Below are 24,535 nucleotides of genomic sequence, written 5' to 3' on the forward strand. Positions count from 1 at the left end.
CTGTATTAAATCACAAGGTAGGGTAGTTCAATGTCACCTGTCCCTGACACACAGTGTTTGCCTGAAATCTCATCATTAGGAACATCTACAGATGCAAGTGTCGCTCTGCCAGCTCCCCGGGAGCTGTGTTCTTCTTGCCCACTAGTGGCTGGCCTGACAGGAACCTTCTGCCCCGCCAGCCTGCCACTTGCATTTTGTCAGACTATAGCAGCTGTTCTGGAAAAAAAAAAATCCCCTGGGGCTTCCGGAAATAAATTGGGCACCAGATTCATGGGACTACACCCCTAGATTTCCGAGACAAAGAACCAAAGCTTGACTTCCAAGAAATTTAGATGTGTGTCTGTCCACATTCAGATACAGGTAATTCGCATCTTTACCACAAATGTAGGTGACAGAGACCCTCTGTGCAGTGTGCTCTTTCCACCTAGGTGTAGGTGAGTGCTCCCAAACCCTCTTTCTTTCCATCCCTCTGTCTCTCCTGGACACTTCTCCCTTTCAGAGATGTGGATTCTGCTCTAGTCTCTGTTGTCGCTGTGACTCTCCAGTTCCTCCCTACCCAGGGAGGACAGTGACCAGCTGGCCTGCGGAGGGGGGGGTCTCACCGTCATCATGTCGTCACACTTCATATCAGGCTCATCGTCATCTTCACTTTTGTTGTAGAACTTGCGGAAGAAGTTGAAGGCCACCACGGTGTAGAGGTAAACCACCACAGCCAGGAGACCCACAGTCAGAACCAGCTGCGAGCAGGAAAGAGACAGGAGAAAGGCAGTTGGTCTTCTCCACCCTTGGAGGTTCTTGGAGACCCCAAGGAAACAAGAAAGGGGACAGAGGAGGGGGTAGGAACGAAGGTTGCTCTACTGCAGGTGGAGAAAACGGGCTATGGGGAGAAGACAGTAACGCTGAGGGCTTGTGGACTAAATTCATCACCTCCAGCATCTCAGAACATGACTGAATTTGGAGGTCAGGCCCGTAAAGAGGTAAATGAGAATGAGGCATTTAGAATCAGCCCCACTCTGATCTAACTGGAGTTCTTACAAGAGGAGGACGTTAGGACACAAAGAGACAGCAGGAGCTGCAGGCACAGAGGGAAGAGCAAGTGACAAAGTAAGAGGCCAGCCAGGTGTAAACTGAGGACAGAGGCCTCTGAGTCTACCCCCACCTTGATCTTAGACTCCCAGCCTCCAGAATGGAGAAAAGATAAACGTCCGTAGTTTCCTTCCATCCATTGTTTGGGCCACGGCCTGGTTCTGTCACAGCAGCCCTGGCAGACACATACCTGGGGATGGGACTGGGCTAAATAATCTACGAAGGCAGTTAGGACTGAATAGAAACTGTGCTAGGAGGAGGTTCCCTAGGTTTTTTACAGAGAGAGCAGGGAGCTGAAGCTTCACGATCTGGCTTCCACTCCAACGCTGCTTCTAAAGAAATTAAAGGTTGGGGCTCTCTCTCTGTCTCTCAAAAAATGAATAAATCTTAAACAAATTTTTTTAATAAATTAAACATTCTTTGGACTGGTGGGTGTCCCTACATTACACGTTTTCATAAATAACCATGAGTGGAAAAGTGTGATAGCTTTGAAGTTAGTATAAGAATTATTTATGATGGTTTAGCAAAGTGACATTTCTCATCATCAACAAATCTGCCTAAAACCTTTGCAGGGGCACAGGACATGCTTATTTCCAGGCTTCAGGAAGTACCACAAATGAGGACTAGGCAGGACCTGCTCATCTGGCCCATTTGACAGACTGGGGGCTGAGCCGGAGCTAGGAAGATCACAGTCTTTATGAATACAAGAAACATATTCAGAGGCTCCTTCGAATGGTGAATAGTAACTTAGCAAACCGCAGACCTCACAGAATGCAGTTCGTTTTAGAAACAGACAAAGAACCTGGGCTTTGCACCAAGGAAGAAATGGGCTAGTTCTGCCACTTAGCAGCTGTGTGGTCTTGGGTGAGACAGCCTCTCTAAACGTCAGTTCACTCATCTGTCAAGTGAACATAACATCTACCTTACAAGGTAGTTGTGAGCCTGTCATAGTACTTGGCTGATGGCACCCAAAGCTGGGCATGTTGTTTTGTTTGTTTTTTACAATCTTGCCAGAGTTTATTCAGCAAGCCCATATAAAAAATTCATTGTTTCCCCTTTCCATTTAAGGTACAGTTTTGCGTAATGCCATTAAGCCGAATCAATAAAAACTGAAGTTTCAATATCTGAGTAAGGGGGAAGAAACGAATTCTAAAAGAGCATATCGTAATACTGGTATTCCACAGATCACACTTTAGGAAACACTGCCTCTATAGGATCAAACTTCCCAAGACACACACATAAAAATACACAATGGCCTTTCTCCCAGGAACCTATAGGGAAGCATTTAGCACGCTAAGCAAATACCTACATCACAGTCTGTCATTACCTCCCCAAACTTGAGTGGTTTGAATGCGGTGGCAAATTTCTACCTCTAGCTTTTCTCTGTTCTTTTTATCTTCAACTAAAACGAGAAACATTGACTGCTGCTAGTGCCAGAAACCTAGAAGAAACAAATCACCCTAATACTTGATGACCTAGCACCTTTTATCTTTCAGAAAATTTTTTGAGTATCGTTGACAATGGAACACTAGGTGCAGGTGTACAACACAGTGATTCGACATCTCGAATACATAAATGTAGCTACCATCTGTCACCATGTAATGCTGTGACAATACCATTGACTACATTCCCTATCCTGAGCCTCTTATTACCACGGCTCATTCATCCCATAACTGGGAGCCTGGACCCACAACTCCCTTCCCTCTGGCAAACCACTGGTTCTCTGTATTTGTAGATCTGCTTCTATCACCTTTCACTGAAGAACAATTAAAGGTCAATTTGACTTTAGTTTTTTCTGGTTGGAATCCCTATTTTTTTTTTTAAGGCATACAAGATGATTTACTAGGTGTACACATTGTAAAATGATACAGCAATCAGGTTAATTGACAGATCTGTCACCTCACACAGTTACCATTATTATCTGTGTGTGGTGGGGCAGGGAGGGTGGTAAGAACACTTCTGATCTACTGTCTTAGCAAATTTCAAGTATATGAGACAGTATTTTTAACTATAAGCACCATGTTTTATATTAGATCCCCCAAATCTATTTGTCTTATAACTGAAAGTCTGTACTCTCTGAGCAACACTTCCATTTCCTCCAGCCCCTGGCAACCATCATTCTACTCTTTGGTTCTAGGAGTTCAATTTCTTTTGATTCCACATATAAGTGAGATCATACAGTATTTGTATTTCTGTGTCTAGCTTATCTGACTTAGCATTAATGCCATCAGGGTCCATCTATGTTGTCGTGAGTGCTATGGTTGCCTTTTTTTTTTTTTTATGGCTGATTAATATGCCATTATATATACATACCACATTTTCTTTATCCTTTCGTCTATTGATGGACACTCTGGTTTTTTCCATATCTTGACTATTATGAATAATGCTTCAATGAACATGGAATGCAGACATCTCTTTGAGATAGTGATCTCATACCCCTAAGTAGGTTTGGTGGATCATGGGGTAGCTCTTCATCTAATTTTTTGAGGAATTTTCGTATGGTTTTCCCAATGGCTGTACAAAGCTGGGCACGTTTTAAGTTCATTCTTTTCTCCCTCTCCTACACAAAGGTTTAGAGACGTGAGGGAACTCCTGCCTCACTTAGGAAGTTGCACTTAATGAGGAATGAAATGCTAAAGAGTTTGAATTTGTTGACAGAAAGAGCCATTAGAGGATTTTAATCAAGGGAATGACCCTGACAGCACTGTAGAAGACAGACTAGACACTGATGAGACTGGACATAGCCATGACTATAGACAGATATAGATATAGACATATATGTGTATATATATATATATGTAGAAGTCATTGCTTCATAATCAGAAGCATGTAGTTTCCTGGGAAGTTTTCTAAATACATAGCCTACTTACCAATCCCCAGGGAATGTATCAGATTCATGGAGGAAAGGGTAAACCTAAAAAGAGTCTCCAAAGTGATTCTGAGATGCCCATCACCTGCTTTCCTCCCCCCTTTCCTGAACATTTGATTATATGTTCAGGGTTTCTAAACCAAGGTCTTAGGGCTCTTAAGTGATGGCCACAAGTTTGCAAAAACAATCTAGTAGTTCACGTGTTTGGCCAACAAATGTGTACTATACTCTATGACCCACAGTTGTCCACTAGCATACTACCTGTTGTTGGCTCCCCTCCCCAATCCGTATCGAGGCCCCTCCTGTTCTGCATCAGGATAAACCCAATACCTGTTTGCCGTTGTGAGTTACAGATGACAGAATAGTCCTCAGCGTCTTGAAGCCCATTGCAATGTCTAGCAGATGGGCAGCAAAGAAGAAGTTGTTGTAGTGGCCCAGGATCGACATGGTTGTATACCAGGCAAGGTAGAGAAAAGACTGTGGAAACAGAGGCAATTTAGTAACTTTTCAGGCATTCCGGCCTCATGATGGGCCCATTAACCCCCCCCCCTTTTTTTTTTCTCATCTTTGGGAACAGAGCGAGTGAAAGCCTGTCTGCCTTACACTACTGTTCCCCAGGTATGGTGAAGGCCCTCCATCTTTCATAAGCAATCACTGAATCTTTCTTGGCACCCCCTAGCGTGTCACCTGATGGCATCTAATGACACCCCTGGCCCTGTGGCACAGAATCTCGTTTTTCCAGATGCCATACTCACGTTATCAGTAAAAACAACTCCCAGCTTCCAGATATGGTACTTCATGTCGATGGAACTCAGCCTAAAGGGGGACAAGTAATTTTAAAACTTATAAATGTCAGAATGCAGTTAAGTGTTTAATAAGGGGAAAAATTCAGTTTTTTTCCTCTCAGGTTTAATAATCTAAATACAGCTCTGAGTTTTGCAAGCTGTATGTGTTCCCCATGAGACCGAGAATGGTTGAATCATACATCCTGAAATTTTAATTAGTCTTTCTCTTTCAGCTCTTTGAGGCATAAAAGCTGATAGGCCTTTCCATTTTTTAAGGCAGCATTCTCCCAATATGTTAGAACCTAGAAGAAACTCCTAAGCCAGACCAGAGCCTGAGACCACACAGACATTCTGCAGTTCCTTCCTCTGGCATGCAGAAGAGGGCTGGAAAATCAAAGGATCCACTACGGCCAGACTTTGGATTTAAACTCCTAAGCTCTGTACCATGACACCAAAGAGGCCGCCTCTGCTTTGCTTTCTTCTACTGGGCTGAAATCAAGGGCATTTTTGTCCAAACCTAGGAGTTCAGCAATGCGTTCTGCTCCGTAGAGATCACCATACTTGTTAATCACCTAAAGAGAGAAGACAACAGGGTGGGTTTGGGCCACTCAACACCATCAGTGTTTTCTCTGGCCCCGAGGTCTTCAGAGCTTTGCTACACTCTGGGCTCTTTCAAGTGACTGATAAAGACATGATTCAAAATGCAACAGGAAAAAATAAAAAAAATAAAATAAGATCCCCCCCCCCCCCGGAGAAAACAGAAGTGACAGAGATAAGTGAAAAACGTTTTTTTCAAGCTGGTATCTTTTTGGAGCAGAGAAAGAAACTAGTATGCAGAAAGCAGTGATTGTATTAAGCTGTTTAGGGCAGCTGATTATAGCAATGGAGCCAAAACCTACATATGCTCATAAAAAACCCTTCTGTGACTTACTCTTTTTGAGATACCATCATAAAAACAACATCAAATTTATTCATGTTTGTAGATGAAGAACTTTAAAAAAATTTTTTTTAATGTTTCTTTATTTTTGACAGAGAGAGAGACAGAGTGCGAGCAGGGGAGGGACAGAGAGAGAGAATCTGAAGTAGGCTCTAGGCTCCGAGCTGTCACCACAGAGCCTGATGCCGGGCTCGAAATCGTCAACTGTGAGATCATGACCTGAGCTGAAGTCAGATGCTTAACTGACTGAGCCACCCAGGCGCCCCTGTAGATGAAGAACTTAAAAAAACAAAACAACAACAAAAAAACCCCCTACATTTCTTTGGTGGTCATGGAACTCTCCCCATCCCTATCCCCCACTCCCAACTGACAAGGCCTACCTTTCTCTTTACAAACTTGTCCCAGTAGTTACTAGGAAAAGATCTGAAAAACAGAATAAAAAAGGGAGATTCTTAGCATCAAGGCAAGCACATCAAGAAGCTTTGCAATCTGTGTCTGGATCTAGGATCTCCTTGGGTTTTGTCCTGCTCATTCGAGAATTCAGACTGATTGAAAGTCAGAGTCCCCACAGGTCTGATTTATGGTTTTGCTTCTTTGTGTTGACTTCTGGAATACTGGAGAGCCACTCTGCATTTTCTACTTCAAAAGTATGGTAAAGAGCCAAAAATTGTGGCATCAGACTAGACAGAAGCAGATCCATGCCTCCTGATCCCAGTATAACTGCAAACAAAAGCCTATAGGAAAACACATGCATTCAACCTTCCTTCACTGAGTGCCTAACTTCATGTTGGTACCTGGGGTAGCTGATAGGGATATAGTGGTGGAAAGTGTAGACAAGGTCCCTAACTTCATGAAGTTTCCAGTATGGGAATCATCTTTTGTTCATGTATGTGGGGTTTTTCTTAACCAGAGCGCTCATCCACTCTATTTTCCATTCCCATATAACTCCTGTGGGGTCTGCTTTTCTCAGGGAATTAGACCTGTCTTTTGGACGTGGTCCCCCCTACCATACCATCCCTAACCCCTCAGAGGCAATTTCTGCCCTGAGCCTAGGAACTCATACCAGCTCCACTGCAAATTGTCATTGTTCAAATTAAGGAAGGGCTGTCACTTTTGGGTAGGTTGGCAAAAACCATTTAAGATACTTTTCTCCTTTCCATCCTGAAATCGATCTTTCCTGGGAGAGTTCATTGTGAGTCTAGATTGCAGCCAAGGAACCTCTGACCCTTGGTGCAGGCATTCTTACTTCTGTTTGCCTTAATCTGAGTCCTTCTTATTGCCTGTGGAACATAATAGTCTCTTATTTTATAAAGACCACCCAAGCTGGTGATAAGGAAGTGAGGACATCCCTCTCTTCATGGGCCTCTCAGAAGAACAACTGTGAGCAAATGCCACTTTTCCCTCAACAAACAAGCTGACAATCTTTAAACATTTTTTTCTGTAGGGAGGGGGGAAAGGGGAAGCAAAAGCAATTTCTTTGTTTCAAACATCCAAATGCCACTTAAAAGCAAAAACAGATGCTGGGGTTACAAAGTAAACTGGTAATAGGTTTTATCTCTGGAGGCATGCAAGTGATTATTTTCATTTTCTTCTTTGTACATTTTTCTACTTGATTTTTTTCACGTATTACATTTAGAGCCTAAAATAAACAAAGCAAATAAAAATCAATCCAGGCTTCCTCTGTCCACACCAATATCTCCTTTCTCTTAAATCCTTTATCCAAATGGATAACATACAACTTGGCCTTGGTCACATTTGGTCCTTAACATACAACTTGGCCCTGGTCATATGTGGTCCTAAGGGTAAAATTCCACAAGTGATGCCACAGAGATGCTGACTGAAGGTTCCAGGCAAGACCCTTTCACAGACATGATCTTACCTTGGTCTGGGTATTCTTGTCCCCTGACTAGGTATGTAAGCTCCTTGAAGGTAGAAAACATAGTTTTACTTGATAATATACGTATTTTTAAATAATATCCTTTACTTAAAATCTGAGGTAGATGGGGGCGCCTGGGTGGCTCAGTTGGTTAAGCATCTGACTTCAGCTCAGGTCATGATCTCGCGGTTTGGTTCGTGAGTTTGAGCCCCATGTCAGGCTCTGTGCTGACAGCTTGGAGGCTACTTCGGATTCTGTGTCTCCCTCTCTCTCTGTCCCTCCCCTTCTCATACTGTCTCTCTCTCTCAAATAAACATAAAAAAAATTTTTAAATGTCAGGTAGATGACAGGGCCTTCAGAAGGGAAATGCATAAATAAGTGCTACTTCTATATATGAATGATCAAAAAATAATACAAGATGCTCAACCTCTTTAGAAATCAAAAAAATGCACAGTGAGATGCTATTACACACCTACTGAATTAGCAAAATTATTTGAGTTTCTTAACAAGTGTAGCAAAAAGGCAGAGAAGCAGGAACTCTCATACAGTGCTGGTTGGAATGTTAATCAAGACAAACACTTGCATACCTTACTATTCAGGAAATTCCTTTCCTGATTTCCATTCTAGAGAAACTCTTTTACTTGAGCATCGGGTATAAAAGTATTCATTGTCCCACTGTTTATAAGAGCCAGAGACTAGAAACAGTTGAAGTATCCACTGTCAGGAAAATGTATAAATACACGATACACACATGACAGGTACTTATATAATGGAAAATGCTACAGCTTTGAAAATGACCAAACTATGGCTACACACATCAACCTGGGCAAGCTCCAGATGCACTCCTGAATGAAAGATTTCAATGACAGTATAATGCATGTAGCATAATTCCCTTTACATATAGTTCAAAATCAGTTGACATGAAACAATGGTTCCAGGGACACATACCTAAGAGGTAAACTATATACTAAAGCACAAGAATGAATATCACTGAAGCCAGGAGAGTAGTTAAGTGGGGGTTGGGGAGAATACGATCAGAGAGAACATCCCGGACTTTGAAGCTATCAGCAGTGCTCCATTTTTTAAAGTTTGTAGTTCATTAACAATATAAAAATAAAATAAAATCGCTCTCTGACATATAGTTAACTGTAAAAAGTAGGTTATGTGTATTGTGGTGCCATTACTGTGGAAACAAAGATTCATCCACCTAAAATTTTTAAAACTGCTATCTACACATTTCTCTACTCATGGGCACTGAAGCCACTTCAAATGAAAAAAAAAATCAACAAATATCCTTGTTGGAACGTTTTAGTGTAATTGTCTTATTATCTCCTTAGATCCATTCATAGAAGCTGAACTGCCTTTTTACTGAGACTTTTAGGCCAAATCACCTGTGTCACATATACAAGCATTACTGATAACTGCAGAAAGCTGACCAAAGAATCATATTATTTAAGAGTATACAAAATTTCTGTGATGTGATGACAAAGGGTCAGAAATTAGGCCTCGTGTTTTCCTTTTTTTTCTTTATTCGAGCTGACTGGCACAGACATGGAGCAGGGGACAGGCTTTTGATTTGCATGCTCACTTCTTTTCTTCCCCTTTCTAGAGACTATTTTAAAAAGCTCAGCTGGGCCTTTACAGAGCTGCCTCCCTCAGTGTGCCTGACCCTCTTTGGATAAGGAGCAATTTTCTTCTCCCAGGGTCAGAGTTGCTGTTTGCAGACATGCATATTTTAATTGGCACAGCTAAGGGTTTCAACAGTCCCCTCTGTTTACGTATCTCTTTTCCTTCAACACATTAATTTATCTTCAAACTCTCATTTTCCCAGTTGGGAACACACTGGCGTTACCTTCGCTAATGATGGCAGCCATTTTCTGAACAGGTAGGGAGAGGGAATGACCAACAGCTTGATGCCTACCACGTGCCAGGTGTATTGTACCAAGCATGTGACATACACTCATTGATCCTCCCAGACTGCAGGAGGTCGTAGGTATTCTCATGGCTCCGTTAATGAAGAGGAAATCAGGGTCTAAAAGGCTTCATTACCTTGCCCCTTTCACAGGCAACTAAGTTACAGAGCTGACCTGGGAACCCGCCTCTGCCTGTAGAATCAATGGTCTTTCCCATCACAGTACTAATCACATACATGCCCATCAAGGCAGGCTTAATGACACAGGTAGTAGCACCCCCAGCCAGATGGCTCTTTTTTTAATTATTTAAGAGACAGAGAGAGAGGCGCACAAGGAGAGAGACAATCCTAGGCAGGTTCCATGCTCAGTGTGGAGCCTGACATAGGGCTCCATCCCACGACCCTGGGATCATGCCCTGAGCTGAAATCTAGAGTCAGACACTTAACCAAATGAGTCACCCAGGTGCCCCCTGATGGCCCTATTCTAACTGCCCAAGGAACTGCCTATCCATTGACATTGGAAGGAGCTCTAATACTATCCAGGCTACTTTTTTGAGACAACTTCAGAGTTGGTGCCGAGGCAGGACTGCTGTGCAGCATAGGTGCTCTGGAAACAGATCAGATGATCTCAGAACCTCTGGGTCAGGGAAGCATTCTGTATGACTCGAACATGAAAACTACTTAACACTGCACTGGACCATCTGTTCTTAGTTAAATATGCTCATCACTCCCCGACAGGCTCCAGTCCCCCACTGAATGCATAGGGATACAACACCAGCGTTTGACAGGCAATGGGCTATTTACTAGGAAGGCGGTAGAGAAAACACGTCCTAGAAACCAAAAAAAAAAAAAGGCTTCTATTAATCAGTCTCCAAGGCTGGTTAAGAACATGCCATTCTGCTTACAGGACAGACGCCTTTCCCTTTTTGGGATGGAGCTGAGGGGACACTTACGGTGTGTTGATTACCAAGCGGTCCCACTGCCCCTTGATGTCATCTTCAGATGGCTGTTCAGTGATATACAGGCCATCGAACTCCAGCTTCCTGGCAATTTCTTTTTCTCTTTTGAACACCACCAAAGGGACCTACGAGTGGGAAGACACTGCTTACTCAATGCAGGCTTTCTAATTCAAGCACCCTCTCCCAAGCATTTCTCGCAAATTAACCTTTCCCATTTGAGGGGGCAGTAATCTCTTATTTTTGAAGTTTATTCTTTTTAGTAATCTCTACACCCAACCTGGGGCTCAAACTCACAACTCTGAGATCGAGAGTCTCATGCTCTACCAACTGAGCCAGCCAGGCAGCCTGGGGGCAGTAATCTCTTTGTAGTAGGATTCTCAGGGTGCCTAGTTGTGGGTCCAAAGTCAAATCTCTTCTCACTCCTTTGGCTAATATGTTTCCTTCTCCAAAAATCTGGAGCCACCCTCATCTTGGGCCACCCTTTAAGGTTTGGGTTAAATAGCTTGTAGTAATACAAACTGGACTCCTTGACCCATCCTGGGGAGAAGGCCATATTTAGACCAGTCCCTGGGCCAAATGAGTTAGGTACCCTAGGACTCCTAGGCTGGAGTTGAAACATGACTTAGAAAGAAAATGAACTATTCTAGAATGGATTGCTCAGCCACAGAATACCATGGAATGTTCCAGCCCCCTTCAATGGCTAGGGTCATACTGATCTCATGGCACTGACGTTTGGTTAATGAAACATGGGGGTTTGCTAGCAGGGATGAGAGGATTCACTGGGCTGTTATTGAAGTTTTCTTCCTGAGAGGAACACAGTTATTGGTTTCCTATTATCACTCCCCATTCTCTTACATTTGGAACTTTGAGTTTAGCCTAGAGATGGTGGCATGGCTATGGTGGCCTACCACAAAAAAAAGTAGAGAAGGAGGGGAAACTTGCTTCAACCATCAACAGACATACAATAATTCAAATAAGGGACAGAGTTAGTGAGGTCAGAGGGTGCTACTGAAATCCTGGGAAATGAGAATTCAGAATAGCCAGGGCTCCTGTAGCCAGGAAAGCTTAATGCAGACAGAGCCAAGGCTTCTCATTCAGCTGGAAAGCCACTGGTTACTTGGCAACATCCCTCAGGCTTTGGTCTCCAAACGGGTTCTTCCAGTAACTCTTTCTCAAAGCTCACGGTATCTATAAATACCCATGCTATTCCTTTATTTCCAAGGGAAAAAAAAAGACAAAATTTAGACAGTGATTTGTAAAGAGTTGCTTCTTGCCCTTTTTATCTTTAACGTAACAAAACAACACCACAGAAAGAAAAGATTAATGACAGGAAGGTGGCAAAGGCTAATAATAGGCATTGCACCCTGTGAGGAACTGATGATCGCTTGCTAGTTAATGGATGATGTGGGAGGGAAAGCAAAGATAAAGCTACTCTAATACCTGCTATATTGTGAAATGACTCTGAATAGTCATCATCATCATCATCATCATCATAATCATAATACTACCAAGTTTTAGAGCAGTACTCATCTCTGGAATTCGAAGCATTCCCCCCTTCAGTCTTCTAAGGATTTGTATATCCTTGTAAGTAGGACTTCCACATCTTTATTCCCTAGATAGTGTTTACCTTGTGTTTTCTCTAGGTCACTGGTATACCTGCACTGAATCCAACAAGCTGAGCCCTAGGATGGTAAACTAAGGTAAACCACTAACACTCTAGTGGTTACTATGTTTGTGTTCTGGGTCCCTCTATACATTTTAATTCATTTAATACTCCCAGCTACTTTTAGGGGTTGTGCTATTATTATTAACACTCATGTACAGAGGAGGAGATAGGAATGGTGAGGTTAAGTGGCAGAACTGTAAGTCCCACCCAGGCAGCCTCCAGAATGTGTGCTCTCATCATTACAAAAGAGTCCTTAGCGTGGATTAGAGCAAGTGGTCTCCCCACCGGGGTAGCTAGACTTCCCACATGATACTACAGTTCCTGGGGATGAAGAGAGGGCCACAGAGATAGGAATATATGTTTGGGACTCTTCCCAGGAGAAGATGGCTTAGTGTATGGCCAAGGAGACTTCCTACTTACGAAACAAAATGTAATGAGAAAAAAGATGTGGTATAGTAGCAACAGAACCAGACTTAGAAAGCCAAAAATACTATGATTCACATGAATATATAAAGATTCATATAACTATAGTAGTGTCTGAATATGGCTCCCGTGAACTATGTCTCCTCGTATTCACGCCCTTGTGTGGCTCCCCCTCATCTCCTGTGCAACAATGAATCTGGGCTGACCCTGTGACTTTCTGTAACCACCAGAAGGCAGTAAAGTGACACTGTGACAGTTCTAGGCCTAAGCTTTAAAAAGGCTAGCAGCTTCCGTTACTGTGCTCTTTTTGGAAAACCCCAAGCCGTCATATGCAAGAAGTCCAGCTACCTTGCCGGAAAGAGCATACAGAGATGCCAAACGGAAGGGGGAATGCTATGAGTCTATACGGAGAGAGAAGTCCAGCTGCCCCAGCTGAGCCCAGCCTTCCACCTGTTCCCTTGACAACACTCCAGGTGTGAGAGTGTGCCATCATGGACAGTCCAGCCCAGCTGAGCTGACAGATGGTTGCTGGCACAGCTGCCTTCACACAGAGCAGAGGGATTGCTCAAATGTGCCCAGCCAAGTCACAGAATCTTAAAAAGTGATTGTTATTTTAAATGACTAAGGTCTCAGGAGGATTTGTTACATAGCACTAGATAGCTGAGACAGTAATCCATCAGTAAGTTTACTTCTGACATCTGAAGTAGTTAAAAACCAATAAATTTTGAAAGGTGAAAAGCATTTTTATAAAATTCCAACATAAGTTCCAAGATCAGAAGCAGCTCTCATTACTAGCTGCATGTGTGACTTAGCATGATGACTCTAATCCTATGAAATTCAACAGGAAGTATCTGAAAAGGGACTCCCGGAGTAAGGCTTCTTACAGTAGGGTGTGAATACAGATCACCTAGGAGGGCTTGTTGAGTCGTAGCTTCTGAGGTAAAAGGCCAGGGGTGGGGCAAGATTCTGCAGTTCTAACCAGCTCCCCGGTGATGGCACTGCCACCACTCTCTGAACCTCAGGCTACAAGCCAAGTCCTGGAGAATAAAGGGCTCGCTGGGTTCAAAATGATGCATCTTCCCCAAGGAGTCAGATTAGATTCAGAGTAGCCAGCAACTCACCTTCAGGCAGTAATAGCCCACCACACAGACCAAAGAGATGATGGTGTGGATAATGGCCAAGGCCCGCAGTGCTGGCGCCATATACCCAGTGCTCTCCTGTAGGACGAAGAACACCATCGCTTCTTCCTCTTCCTCATCATTAAAGGAATTCCACAGGTTTGCAACGTCCTCTGTCTCTTCTTCCAAAGGCTCTTCAGTGACCTGGCCCAGACACACACTTTCTTACAAACATCAGAAAGTACCTCTGCCAGTGGGCTCTCCCCCCATTTTTTCAGACTGCTAGCATATGCTATACACATGGTAGTAATGCAGCATTATTTGCTGAGGGAATGAGGTTTTAGGTAACTTATTCCTAGGAATCTCCAATGTCTATCATAACTACAAAGAAAATTTCCGAGAGAGAAATACTATCTCTTGAAAAACAAAAAAAATTACAAGAGCTGGGGTGCCTGGGTGGCTCAGTCGGTTAAATGCCCGACTCTTGATCTCAGTTCAGGTCTTGGTCTCAGGGTGGTGAGTTCAAGCCCCGCATTGGGCTCCATGCCCAGCGCGGAACCTACTTTAAAAAGGAAGAGGAGAGCTTTACTACATGTGCTATGATCCCTATACCACAGGAGGTAATTTCTGAAATGCCGTGGCCTGGGAGGAGGTGAAGACACGAACGTGCACGTGCACAACTGCATGCACGTGTGCTCACACATAGTCGACATTTTTTCATTCTTTTTTTAGATGCCTTTGACATGCATGCCTTCAACTGCCATTCTTACACAGATGGCTTCCAAATGTACACCTGTGAGGCTTTCCACCTGCATTTCCATTGCCTGCTGGCTACCTTCACCTGGATGACTGTCTGCGGTCACTTCAACCTCAGTATGTTTAAAGCCAAGCTTTGCTACACGCCCCTCTACAGACTTCCATTTTTCCTCCACAGGCAAAGTGCTGGACCATAGGCAAAGGAAAGCCATTATTAGTTCAATCTAGTGGCAGGTTGATGTAGATTAAAGCAAGGTTTATACAAATCAGATTGATGGTTTTAGATAAGGAGGGAGAGAGGCAAAAGTTAGAATAGCCAGTTAAAGGCTATGTCAGGAATTCAGGACCTAGCATTCATTTATTCATTCCACTAACATTTATTATGTGCCTATGGTCTACAAGACCCACTTAGCAATGTTCAAAATCTTTATTTATCTTGATTAGTCTCTTTTCCCATATCCCCAAACCAACTACTGTTAATTCTTCCTTCATAATAGTTCTAACATATGGACCAATTATAACGGCTTTCTGTTACCTTATCCTTTAAGGAAAAAAACTTGTATTTACTATTCATTTTGAAATGCATTATAGTGCCTAATACAGGGTCTAGAATATAGTAGGTACCCAACAAATAAATGGAGAATTTATTAAGTAATGACTAGAACAAGCCTAAACTATGGAAATGACTAAACTAAGGAAGGCCCTAACTGGCCTTCCTTGCAAGCAGTGTCTCCATTCTTCCAAATGTTAAAGAGCATATCCTTTTTGGAAGCCAGGGACTTAGAAATTTCCTTAGATATTAGAATTTCTGCTCTAATTAAGGGCATAAGTTCTATTCTGATTTTTAACAAGTATATAGTATAGTGAGCAAATAACCCCTAAATGCAGTATCACCTTGTAAAAGAGCAGGATGAAGTTGATAGCGAAGGCTACAAACAGAGCGAGGAACCTCAGGTTGTAGAAATTCCTGGCCAGGTAATGCTGAAAAGGAAAGGACAGGCAGAAGTAGAAGAGTTCTGGAAGGGAAAGAGACTTTCCTTCCCTCCAACAGGAGACCTTTTCTGGTTAGAAATTTACACGGGACTGGCCCTACTCCTTGGTAACCACTGTACTAAGACAGTGCTGGACTTCTTATGACTTATTTGGGGAGAAACAGGAGCCATTGATTTAGAAAAGTGGCTCAGAATAATGCTAAAAGGAACTCTGCCCTGGTTTACCCCTCAGGGAATCAAAAGCCTAAACAGGTCACTAGCAGAGAACCGAAATGCTGCTGTTAGGGTGCCTGAGTGCATGCGCGCTCTATGCAGACAGTAAGTCTGTTTACAAATGATGAGTTTTCTACGCCCACAGAAGAGCCCTGCAGCTCCCACCCTGGATGTAGCCAGTCTGTGGCCTAAAGCCTTTGTCCCCTTGCAAGTCACTGCCTCTCCCTCTCCCTCTGCCTCTCCCCCTCAAGGTAGCATTCCCATTGCCATCTTCCCTAGAAAAATCACCACTTGGGGGCACCTGGGTGGCTCAGTCAGTTGAGCTTCTGACTTCGGCTCAGGTCATGATCTCACGGTCTGTGAGTTCAAGCCCTGCGTCGGGCTCTGTGCTGACAGCTCGGAGCCTGGAGCCTGCTTCAGATTCTGTGTCTCCCTCTCTCTCTGACCCTCCCCCATTCATGCTCTGTCTCTGCCTTAAAAACAAATAAAAATTTTAAAAAATTAAAACAAAAAAAAGAAAAATCAGCACTTGAGGACTGGAATGATAGCAGTTTGGGAAAAGCTCTCAGTCTCTCTGTGTAGGAGGCTCTCACCAATGGTGTTGGGGAAGGTGTTGTCCTGACCATCAGCAGCTGCACCTCAGTGGGCAATTTGTCAGAGAAAGGACATTACAAGCTATGTTGAGGGCTGGTTGCAGGTGGAATAACAAAGCTTCCAAGGAGTAACAGGAGAACCTAACATAAGAATATTCTTTCTGCATCCCAAATGGTCTGGCCGCTTCTGAGCTCTGAACTATGGCAGGCTAAGTGAGCACATAACACACGAGAGCTCACTGGCAGAGAGCACAGGGCATCCAGTGCTGGGTAGAGGGGCTGGAGCACTTGGCTTTCCCCAGGCTAGCCTCTTTTCCTTTTCCTCCAACACAAAAGGAAACAACAGATGAATGAGAGAAGAAAAGGAATGAGAAAGACAAGGAAGCATAACTAAGCAAACAGTGAAACAGAATCAGTGACCACTCGTCTGAGGTCTGCACCGGGAGCGTGGCCAGGCTAGAGTGCTTACCAGTAACTTGGTCTGATAGATTTCCAGCCCTTTGAAGAAATTAGCCATGAAGGCTTCAGGCTTCTCAACTTTCTGGCCCCGTCGCCGCTTCTTCTTCTTTGTCACTTCTGCCCACAGGGCGTCAGCTTGCTCTTCCTCCTTGGCCGTACCCTCCTTCTCCCCATCTTCCATGCTGTACGAACAAGAAGCCCACTCAGCACAGAAGGGCAGCAGGGGGCCTGGCCCAGATAGGGAGACTACATTAAAAAGAAATCTTGTAATTACTCCTTGAGGGTGGGAACCTCAGGTCTGTATCATTCCACAGTGCCCGGATGTCAACTTTGCATTTAATGAGCTGTGCCCACTTGGATGAGTCACAATCATGAGCATGTGTCACTTGTAAATATGTTTGTAGTCTTCTTAAATTCAGCTAAACATTTTTTTTTAACCTTCAGAAAAGTTGTCTTTAAAAATTTTGTAAATGTTTATTTTTTAGAGAGACAGACAGAGCATGCGTAGAGGAGGAGCAGAGAGAAAGAGAGAGACACAGAATCCGAAGCAGGCTCCAGGCTCTGAACTGTCAGCACAGAGCCTGATGCAGGGCTTGAACTCACGAACCATAATATTATGACCTGAGCTGATGTCGGACACTTAACCGACTGAGCCACCCAGGTGCCCCGAGTCCTTTACTTTCTTAGACTGCTGGAATTAGTAATAGTACCTTTCTTCTAAGCTTGTGGTAGGAATTAAGTGAGATGCTGTATAAGAGATCTTAGCACAGACCCTGGCATGTAATACGTATTCAGTATCTTAGCACCACCATCAGCATTATACAAAATTGCTAAGTGTGGGTATTCAATAATTTGTTTGGCGCGATGGTGAAATTCTGGTCTATTAGTGCAATCACAAAGTTAACAAGACCAACAGAATGTGTTTCTTGTATAGCTGGGGTAAAAAGAAGTATGTCCAGGACTTGTACAGTATGTGTTTCCTGCATTAAGGGAAATTAAGTTTTCTACCTACCATTGCAACAGAACAGTAGGTGCTATCAAGAGCTATGTGCTGTAGCACCTCAAGTAGACGAAGCTACCAAGAACTTACTCTGTCTTCTCAGGCTCCACTTTTCCTTCTGCTTCATGTGATGCTTTCATTTCTGCTGCCTAGACAAAAATAACAATCAGGTAAGTTTTCCTCAAATTAAAGAGATCATGGTAATGAGCCATAAATGGCATTGGCCATTTTCATCTCCTTGGTCACCAGTCCTCATGGCTTTCTCTCTTCAGAATGTCTCTGCTCTTCTCAGGATCACAGGACATAAGTGTCCTGCTCCGTATCAAGCTACTCTGGAGAAATGCCAACACAAAGACTTCAAACTTAACAACTCAGTCGTCCTTATTATTCAACTCAGAGAGAAAACCTGTGTTAGGACCCCATGGCTCTGGTCCTACTGCCCCACGTGGTCAGGGTGAGATGGGACACAGATCACACCGGGTCCAATCCAGAACCTGCTTCCCCCAGGTTCCTGCCTTGTCTTCAATCCTTTTAACCACCACAATCCCTCTGAATGGTGACCATTGCACTTAGAATAAAATTTAAGCTCCTCACTGAGGCCTGCAAGGCCTATGTGATCATGGCCTTTCTCTCCATCCTTGTCTTGTACCACTTGACTTGTTGTTTACTACACCCAAGCACCCGGACCTCATTTTCTTTCTTGGTACATTCCAAATCCTTCCCTGCACCAAGGCCTTTACACAAGCCATATCCTCTGCCTGAAGTATGACTACCCTCGTCTTTCCTGTGCCTGTCACCCTTCAGGACTTGGTTCAGATGATGTATTTTCAGAAGTCCCTTGGCCATCCTATTCATACTAGGGCCCACATTCACTTTGTAACACATGACTTTGTTCCTATCTTTCAGCATGTGTCACAAGCAATAATTATTTTATTGATTTGTTGTCTTCTTCCACTAGAAGTTAAGCTGTTTTAAAGCAAAAATTTTGGGGCGCCTGGGTGGCTCAGTTGGTTAAGCGTCCGACTTCAGCTCAGGTCATGATCTCGCAGTCCGTGAGTTCAAGCCCCGCATCGGGCTCTGTGCTGACAGCTCAGAGCCTGGAGCCTGTTTCGGATTCTGTGTCTCCCTCTCTCTCTGACCCTCCCCTGTTCATGCTCTGACTCTCTCTGTCTCAAAAATAAACAAATGTTAACAAAATTTAAAAAAATGTTTTAAAGCAAAAATTTTGTCTCTCTTGTTAACCAATGGATACCCATATACTAAGAATACAGCCTGGCATGTAGTAAGACAAGAATGAATCTCTATTATGTATCAAACTCTGTCTGGGGCCTGGGGCTACATCAGGGACCACAACACAGTAAATAATTTTGCACCAAGGCCTATGGCTCTGATGCTTCCATCCCTGACTCTCCAAAATTAGGTGCCAGTTTTCCCCTATACATTTTCTTTACCTGGCACTCCTCCTTCCTAACATTTTTCATGCTTGTACTGACTTCCACAATGTCCTTTCTTCCCCACTAAATTATAGGGATGATGCACTTCTCATTCACCATTGTATCCTCAGAGTCCAAAACAGTGAGAAGCACATACTAACTATTTAATAAATACTAACGAAATGAATGAATAAATGTTGTCTTTGGGCTCTGATGTCTTTGTACTTCTCTCCACATTGTTTTTAGGGCCAGAATGGTGCTGTGAGTTGGATGCTGCAGTGGAGGGGAACACCCAGAGCCTTCCATGACCAAGGGGACTCTGAATTACTGTTATTCCCTTAATCTAGTCAAATGATCAAAGTACAAATTGGATAGTGGGTGCATCTCAAAAATAAAAATGATGCTAAATCATATGATATCATCTGGACCTTTTGGGACACGGCAGAAGTATTGTCTCAAAAGAAAGGTCTCTCCTTATGCTTTGTAGGTTTCTCCCAGTATCTGAATGTTTGCATTATACTTCACTTTTATGAAAGACCTCCATCAGTACCTGTTGATGCTAAGTGAAAGAAATCCAGAAAGGATTTTTGCTTTTATGAAATGATAAACTTTTCTTTGCTTTATGCCATTTCCGCTTACAAAAGGTTTTTACAGGAACGCTCTGATTTGGATAGTGAAGGAAACCTACACCTAGTTTTCTATGCTTTCGGCTCACTGAAGAAACCTGTATGCCTAAGAACTAACCTTCTAACAAAGATGTGGAAGGCCATCAGGTGTGAACTCTACAATGTCAGCTGAAGACCACTCAGCAGCAAGACCCTGAGACAACCATCTGAGTCTTGCTTTCCCCAGAGCTGGAAACTGCAAGATCAGGATATGGGAGAGCTGGTATCTGCACGATGTTTTCCTGGGGAATTGGTATCAGACCTGATTGCAAGTCTATTTCTGGGCATAAATAAAGAGGACAGAACAACTTATGCTTACCTGTGCTCTCCTTTTCTTCTGTACAGTACTCTCTAGTGTAGGGGGTTCATCCTTGCCAATAATCTCAGAGAGATCACCCAAACCCACTTCAGGCCCATGCTTTAAGCCACCTTCTTTCTTTGAGCGGAATCCAAAGAGATCTGACATGATATCTGCATCTCCTTTCTCACCCTTGACGAAGTGGACTAGTTCCGGTGTAATACCTGGCTCAGTCACCTCTGCCCGCTCAGCCTCCATGGCATCGTCATGGATACCAAACTGGGTTGGGTCAGGCATGTCACCCAGGATCTTGGTCACTCTGATGTTCTTTGCCCCTTCCACTAGGCCCCCTCCAAACACTGTGCTCCAGAGGATCTGAAAGATTCCTCCCAATATGGTGAAGAACAACTGGAATAGCCCCACAAATAACATCCAGAAGAAAGAGAAGAACACCTTCACCAGCTCCTTCACGGTCATCTTCTTCACCTTCCTGTACTGCTTCCTGAAGTTCTTCAGGGTTGCCTTCTTCAGGAAGTTGGCAACGTTTTTCTTCACTGAGGCACAGGCCATGGCAAATGCAGAGGCAGACTCAAAAGACTTGTCATCCTCCTCTTCCCCCTCAATTTCTAACGTGTAAGAAGAATCTTCATCTTCCTCCTCCTCTTCTGGCCTTTCGGCTGAGTCAGATTCAGAGATCTGAGACGCTAACTGCATTTCAAAGATGGTATCCTCACAGAAGTTCACAAACAGTTCCATCTTTTCTTGCTCTCCACCTTCATTGACCACATCAAAGATGAACTGCCGCTTAGATTCCTTCACCTGGGGCTTCTCCCACTGGGTTCGACTGGATTCACTGATCTCAAAATAAACGCGCTCAATTTTCTTGGCCCCACCCATGATCTCAATACGTCCTAGGTAGGGTTCGAAGTAATTTAGTACACTTTCTGCTGGGTCCAATAGGCACTTAAGGCGAGAATCATTTGGCATGTGTTCGGAGAGATTTGTCAATAACACTGCCACATTAAACCCTATGTCCTTGGCCGGCTCATGAAACCGGTCTACAAAATCAATGTAATTAAACATATCATTCTCATCAGCTTCTGCACATGAAAGGAGAAAGTCGATCTCTGACTGTGTGTACTGTTTTTGCCCTTCCATGGCCTTCTGGAATTCTTTTTTGGAGATAATCCCTTTACCATCTGGGTCATATTCTTTGAAGGTGTCTGAGCTGGTTAGGTCTTTAAGTTTCAAGAACATGTCAAAGAATTTCAAGATCATTTCTACATTGGTAGATGACTCTACCAGCGTGTCAACCATCTGCTTGCCAATAGTTCCATTTACCACATTCCCTGTGAGGCAGGTTCAAAAAGACATACAAATATATAAATAAACCCAAATCATCATGTAACTGGTCAGGTAGCTACCTCTAGAAGAGTTGTATGTCCAATGAGTCGGCTCTTTTCTGACTGTGATGGTTTAGAAATGGGTAGGACGGAGCAGCAAGCCATAAAGACTACACCACTAGGAGCCAAGGGGGAAGAAACAAAGGGAAGAAGGAGATGGCCACGCCAGTGCCTTTTATCTGGGCTGGGGCCTGGGAAGTGGTTTCATTATCAGATTATTGGGGACACATAGGGATAAGTGGTGCCCCCTTATCCCCTTAGACCTAGGAGGATGCCCAACTAGATGGCTGGCATACACACTGGCAGCCAGATGTACTGAAAAGCAATGGGGAGAGGGAGAGGATAGGGAAGAGCAAAGCTTGGAGGTTTTCCCCAGTTCATTCTGGCTTTCCTATTGATATAAAATGAGTTGGTTTCAGGCTCTGTCCATCAGACCATGTGCCCCTCACTCATTTTTTTTGTTTCTGAAAATTTGGCTTTCTAACCAACGTCATACGGCATCAATGACCTGCCAGAAGGACAATCTGCGTGATTAGTATGGTTAGTGCTCAGACCAATTACAGTTGTGTGAATGCCTAGTTATACCAAACAGCCCAACCTTCCAGGAGGGACAGAAGCATCACCACCATGTCCTGAAGGAGATCCAAGAGTTCCTTCAGCAGCTCGATCTGATTGGAATCCTAGAACAGAAACAGGAGATACCCCTGAGCTATCTGATCCCTCAGCAAAGTACAGGGCAGTGAGCAAGAGCCTGCTCTGGAAAGGTTAGGTGAAGGTTGCGTCCATTGTGAATGTGGACGTCGTATCATCCACTGTTTGGAGCAATGGGGAGGCTCACTGCTGCAGGACTCATCCAATAGAGCTCTTTTAGTTTCCCTTTTATCAGCACAGTGTGGCAGAGACACCACTTGTTGTCCAAAACTACGGAACAACCCAATCCACTGAAGAGGCATCAGTTATCTCTACGAGTGCATGTTGTTCTTTATACTGGCGAATTATCAGGTGAGCTTTTGGGGAATACTATTGCAGTCCAATTAAGGTGTCAAGGTTATAAACACCAAGTGGGTTCTCCTTTCTTTCTGGATTAATTTAGGGTCTCCTGATTCTAATTGGTGGTGATCTGGCTGCCACTGGTCCCTTAAAATGTTATATAATTGAGGCTATTCCTCTGGATGGTTTTGATACTAGTCTGTTTGGTTTTCACTTCAGCATTGCAGACGGGGCATTGCCAAGTTACCCCTCTGTTTTCAACTCTATGTCACAGAAGGAAAATAATCCTTGGAAGATAGGAGGTGAGTAGTCTCAGGGTGAGATTAAAAAATGCATTCTGGGCCACACTTCTTGTACAGACTCTCTCTCTCCCAAATACACAGTTCTTTGTCTAGTCTTTCAATCAGAAGGATTACCCCCTCTTTGGTGTGGGTCATAGCCATACACAGAATATCACAGAAGTGTGGAATATTAAGAGCTGGAAGAGACCTCACATCATCTGTTCTAATTCCCAACATTTCATAGATGATGGAACCAAACACCAGGAAGGGGGAGTGACTTCCTGAAAGTCACCAGTGAGGAGGTTGCAGGGCCAGGCTCCCATCTCCAGAGCCTCTGCACTGCACTGCCCTGGCTGGGCTGACAGGAGTGGACCTATTACTGCCAAATTAGCAGCGCTCCCAAGAGCTCTCTCCTCCCATTAAGGCCAGAGTCAAAAGGGGAAAAATGAAAGGGTTAAATAGCACATTCCAGAAGAGAGGAGGCAGATGTGACAGCCTTGAAAATTTTAGATACACATTACTTAAATTAATGCTGCAAATGTTACTCTAATCAGCCTGAAACATATCCTGAAGTTCTCCCTCATGGGTTGCCATGGAGAGAAGTGATCGACAACCACATACACTACATTTATTTGTTCATGATAAACGCTCTGAGCGATTCTGATTCATCTTGCCAGAGAGATGGGGAGTGAGAAGGAAAGGCAGAGAGGGGGAGGGAGGGGAAGCCAAGGTAAGAGAGAAGGGATGTATGAATTACAGAGACATGCAGACATTTGACAGACCCAGACAGGGCTGATAGATTGTCATAAATTGACAAAACAGTGACAAGGAAGCATAAAGGATTAGCATCATAAAAAGCAAGTGTTGAGGCAATTATGAAAGGGCAGTTTGGTAGGACACAAGGAAGGAAGCTGCATCCATGCAAAACCTGTCTGGGCTCCCCCCCCCCCCCCCCTCCCCTGCCCCAACCCCCCAGGCATTCCTTCCTGTCTCGCATTGAAGCCCTCAGTTTTAAAAGTGAGATCTAATCTGCAAGGCTTTTCTAGCCATTTGATCAAGCAGCCACATCCACACGGGGGGGGGGGGGGGGGGGAATACCAAGGGGTGGGGACTGATTTCACATTTCACACCAATGACACAGCAGGGAAGGGCCACAGTACCTGAGAGAGTTTCATCTGCATATTAGCAAATACGTGCAGGAAGCCGACCACTGCATCCCACAGCCTGCTGTGAGCCAGGCTCTGTTGGTTCCCAATGCAAGGGCCCTATGGAAAGGAGGGCATCCTTATTTCACTTAAACATTATGAGCCACTCTGCAACTTGCCCTAGTAAGCGCATATGACACCTGCTTCTATTAGCAGATAGCTCTTTCCAAAAGACATCTATTTTGTGGGTCAGTATTTTCCCAAGGTATTCCTTTTTGCCCCCTATTGTAGGAACCTAGACCTACAAAACACCACTAGGAATTTCACAGTGCAGTGATTTTCAGATATTTTTGTGTTAGCTTCAGAATGCGTTCTTCAAATAAAATACTACAACAAAGAACATGATTTAAAAGTTAAATGCTCTGGTTGATACAGGACTGAAAACCCGTCCTGCCCACCTCTCACCTACGCCTTGGCCTAAGAGGGATTCTGAGGAACTTCAGGCTTCCACAATTTGAAAAGCAAGCCCTACTGTTTTCAGTCAAAGCTATACATAAAATGCATGATCACATAGCTATCAGGTAAAAAAAAAATGTGGATAATATTGCTAATGTTCAACTGCCTTTAGGGTCTTCATATCATTAACGTAAACTTTAGATGGAATATCATCTCTACC

The 24,535-nt window shown here is 43.7% G+C and overlaps 1 protein-coding gene across 1 annotated transcript in view; it reads right to left on the minus strand.

Moving 5' to 3' along the window:
* RYR3 (ryanodine receptor 3) overlaps window positions 1-24,535 on the minus strand; it is a 367,593-nt gene that overhangs the window by 7,031 nt on the left and 336,027 nt on the right. The window contains exons 87-99 of the mRNA XM_049611650.1: window positions 23,875-23,979; window positions 22,042-22,123; window positions 20,062-21,389; window positions 17,735-17,793; window positions 16,655-16,826; window positions 15,282-15,368; window positions 13,635-13,835; window positions 10,419-10,549; window positions 6,058-6,100; window positions 5,185-5,312; window positions 4,711-4,771; window positions 4,286-4,432; window positions 603-737 (exon numbers count right to left, since the gene is read on the minus strand). Of these exons, the coding sequence (XP_049467607.1) occupies window positions 603-737; window positions 4,286-4,432; window positions 4,711-4,771; window positions 5,185-5,312; window positions 6,058-6,100; window positions 10,419-10,549; window positions 13,635-13,835; window positions 15,282-15,368; window positions 16,655-16,826; window positions 17,735-17,793; window positions 20,062-21,389; window positions 22,042-22,123; window positions 23,875-23,979 (2,679 nt within the window). The remainder of the gene's footprint in view (window positions 1-602; window positions 738-4,285; window positions 4,433-4,710; window positions 4,772-5,184; window positions 5,313-6,057; window positions 6,101-10,418; window positions 10,550-13,634; window positions 13,836-15,281; window positions 15,369-16,654; window positions 16,827-17,734; window positions 17,794-20,061; window positions 21,390-22,041; window positions 22,124-23,874; window positions 23,980-24,535) is intronic.

This window comes from Panthera uncia (assembly GCF_023721935.1).
Source record: "Panthera uncia isolate 11264 chromosome B3 unlocalized genomic scaffold, Puncia_PCG_1.0 HiC_scaffold_1, whole genome shotgun sequence".
Classification (NCBI taxonomy): Eukaryota; Metazoa; Chordata; class Mammalia; order Carnivora; family Felidae; genus Panthera; species Panthera uncia.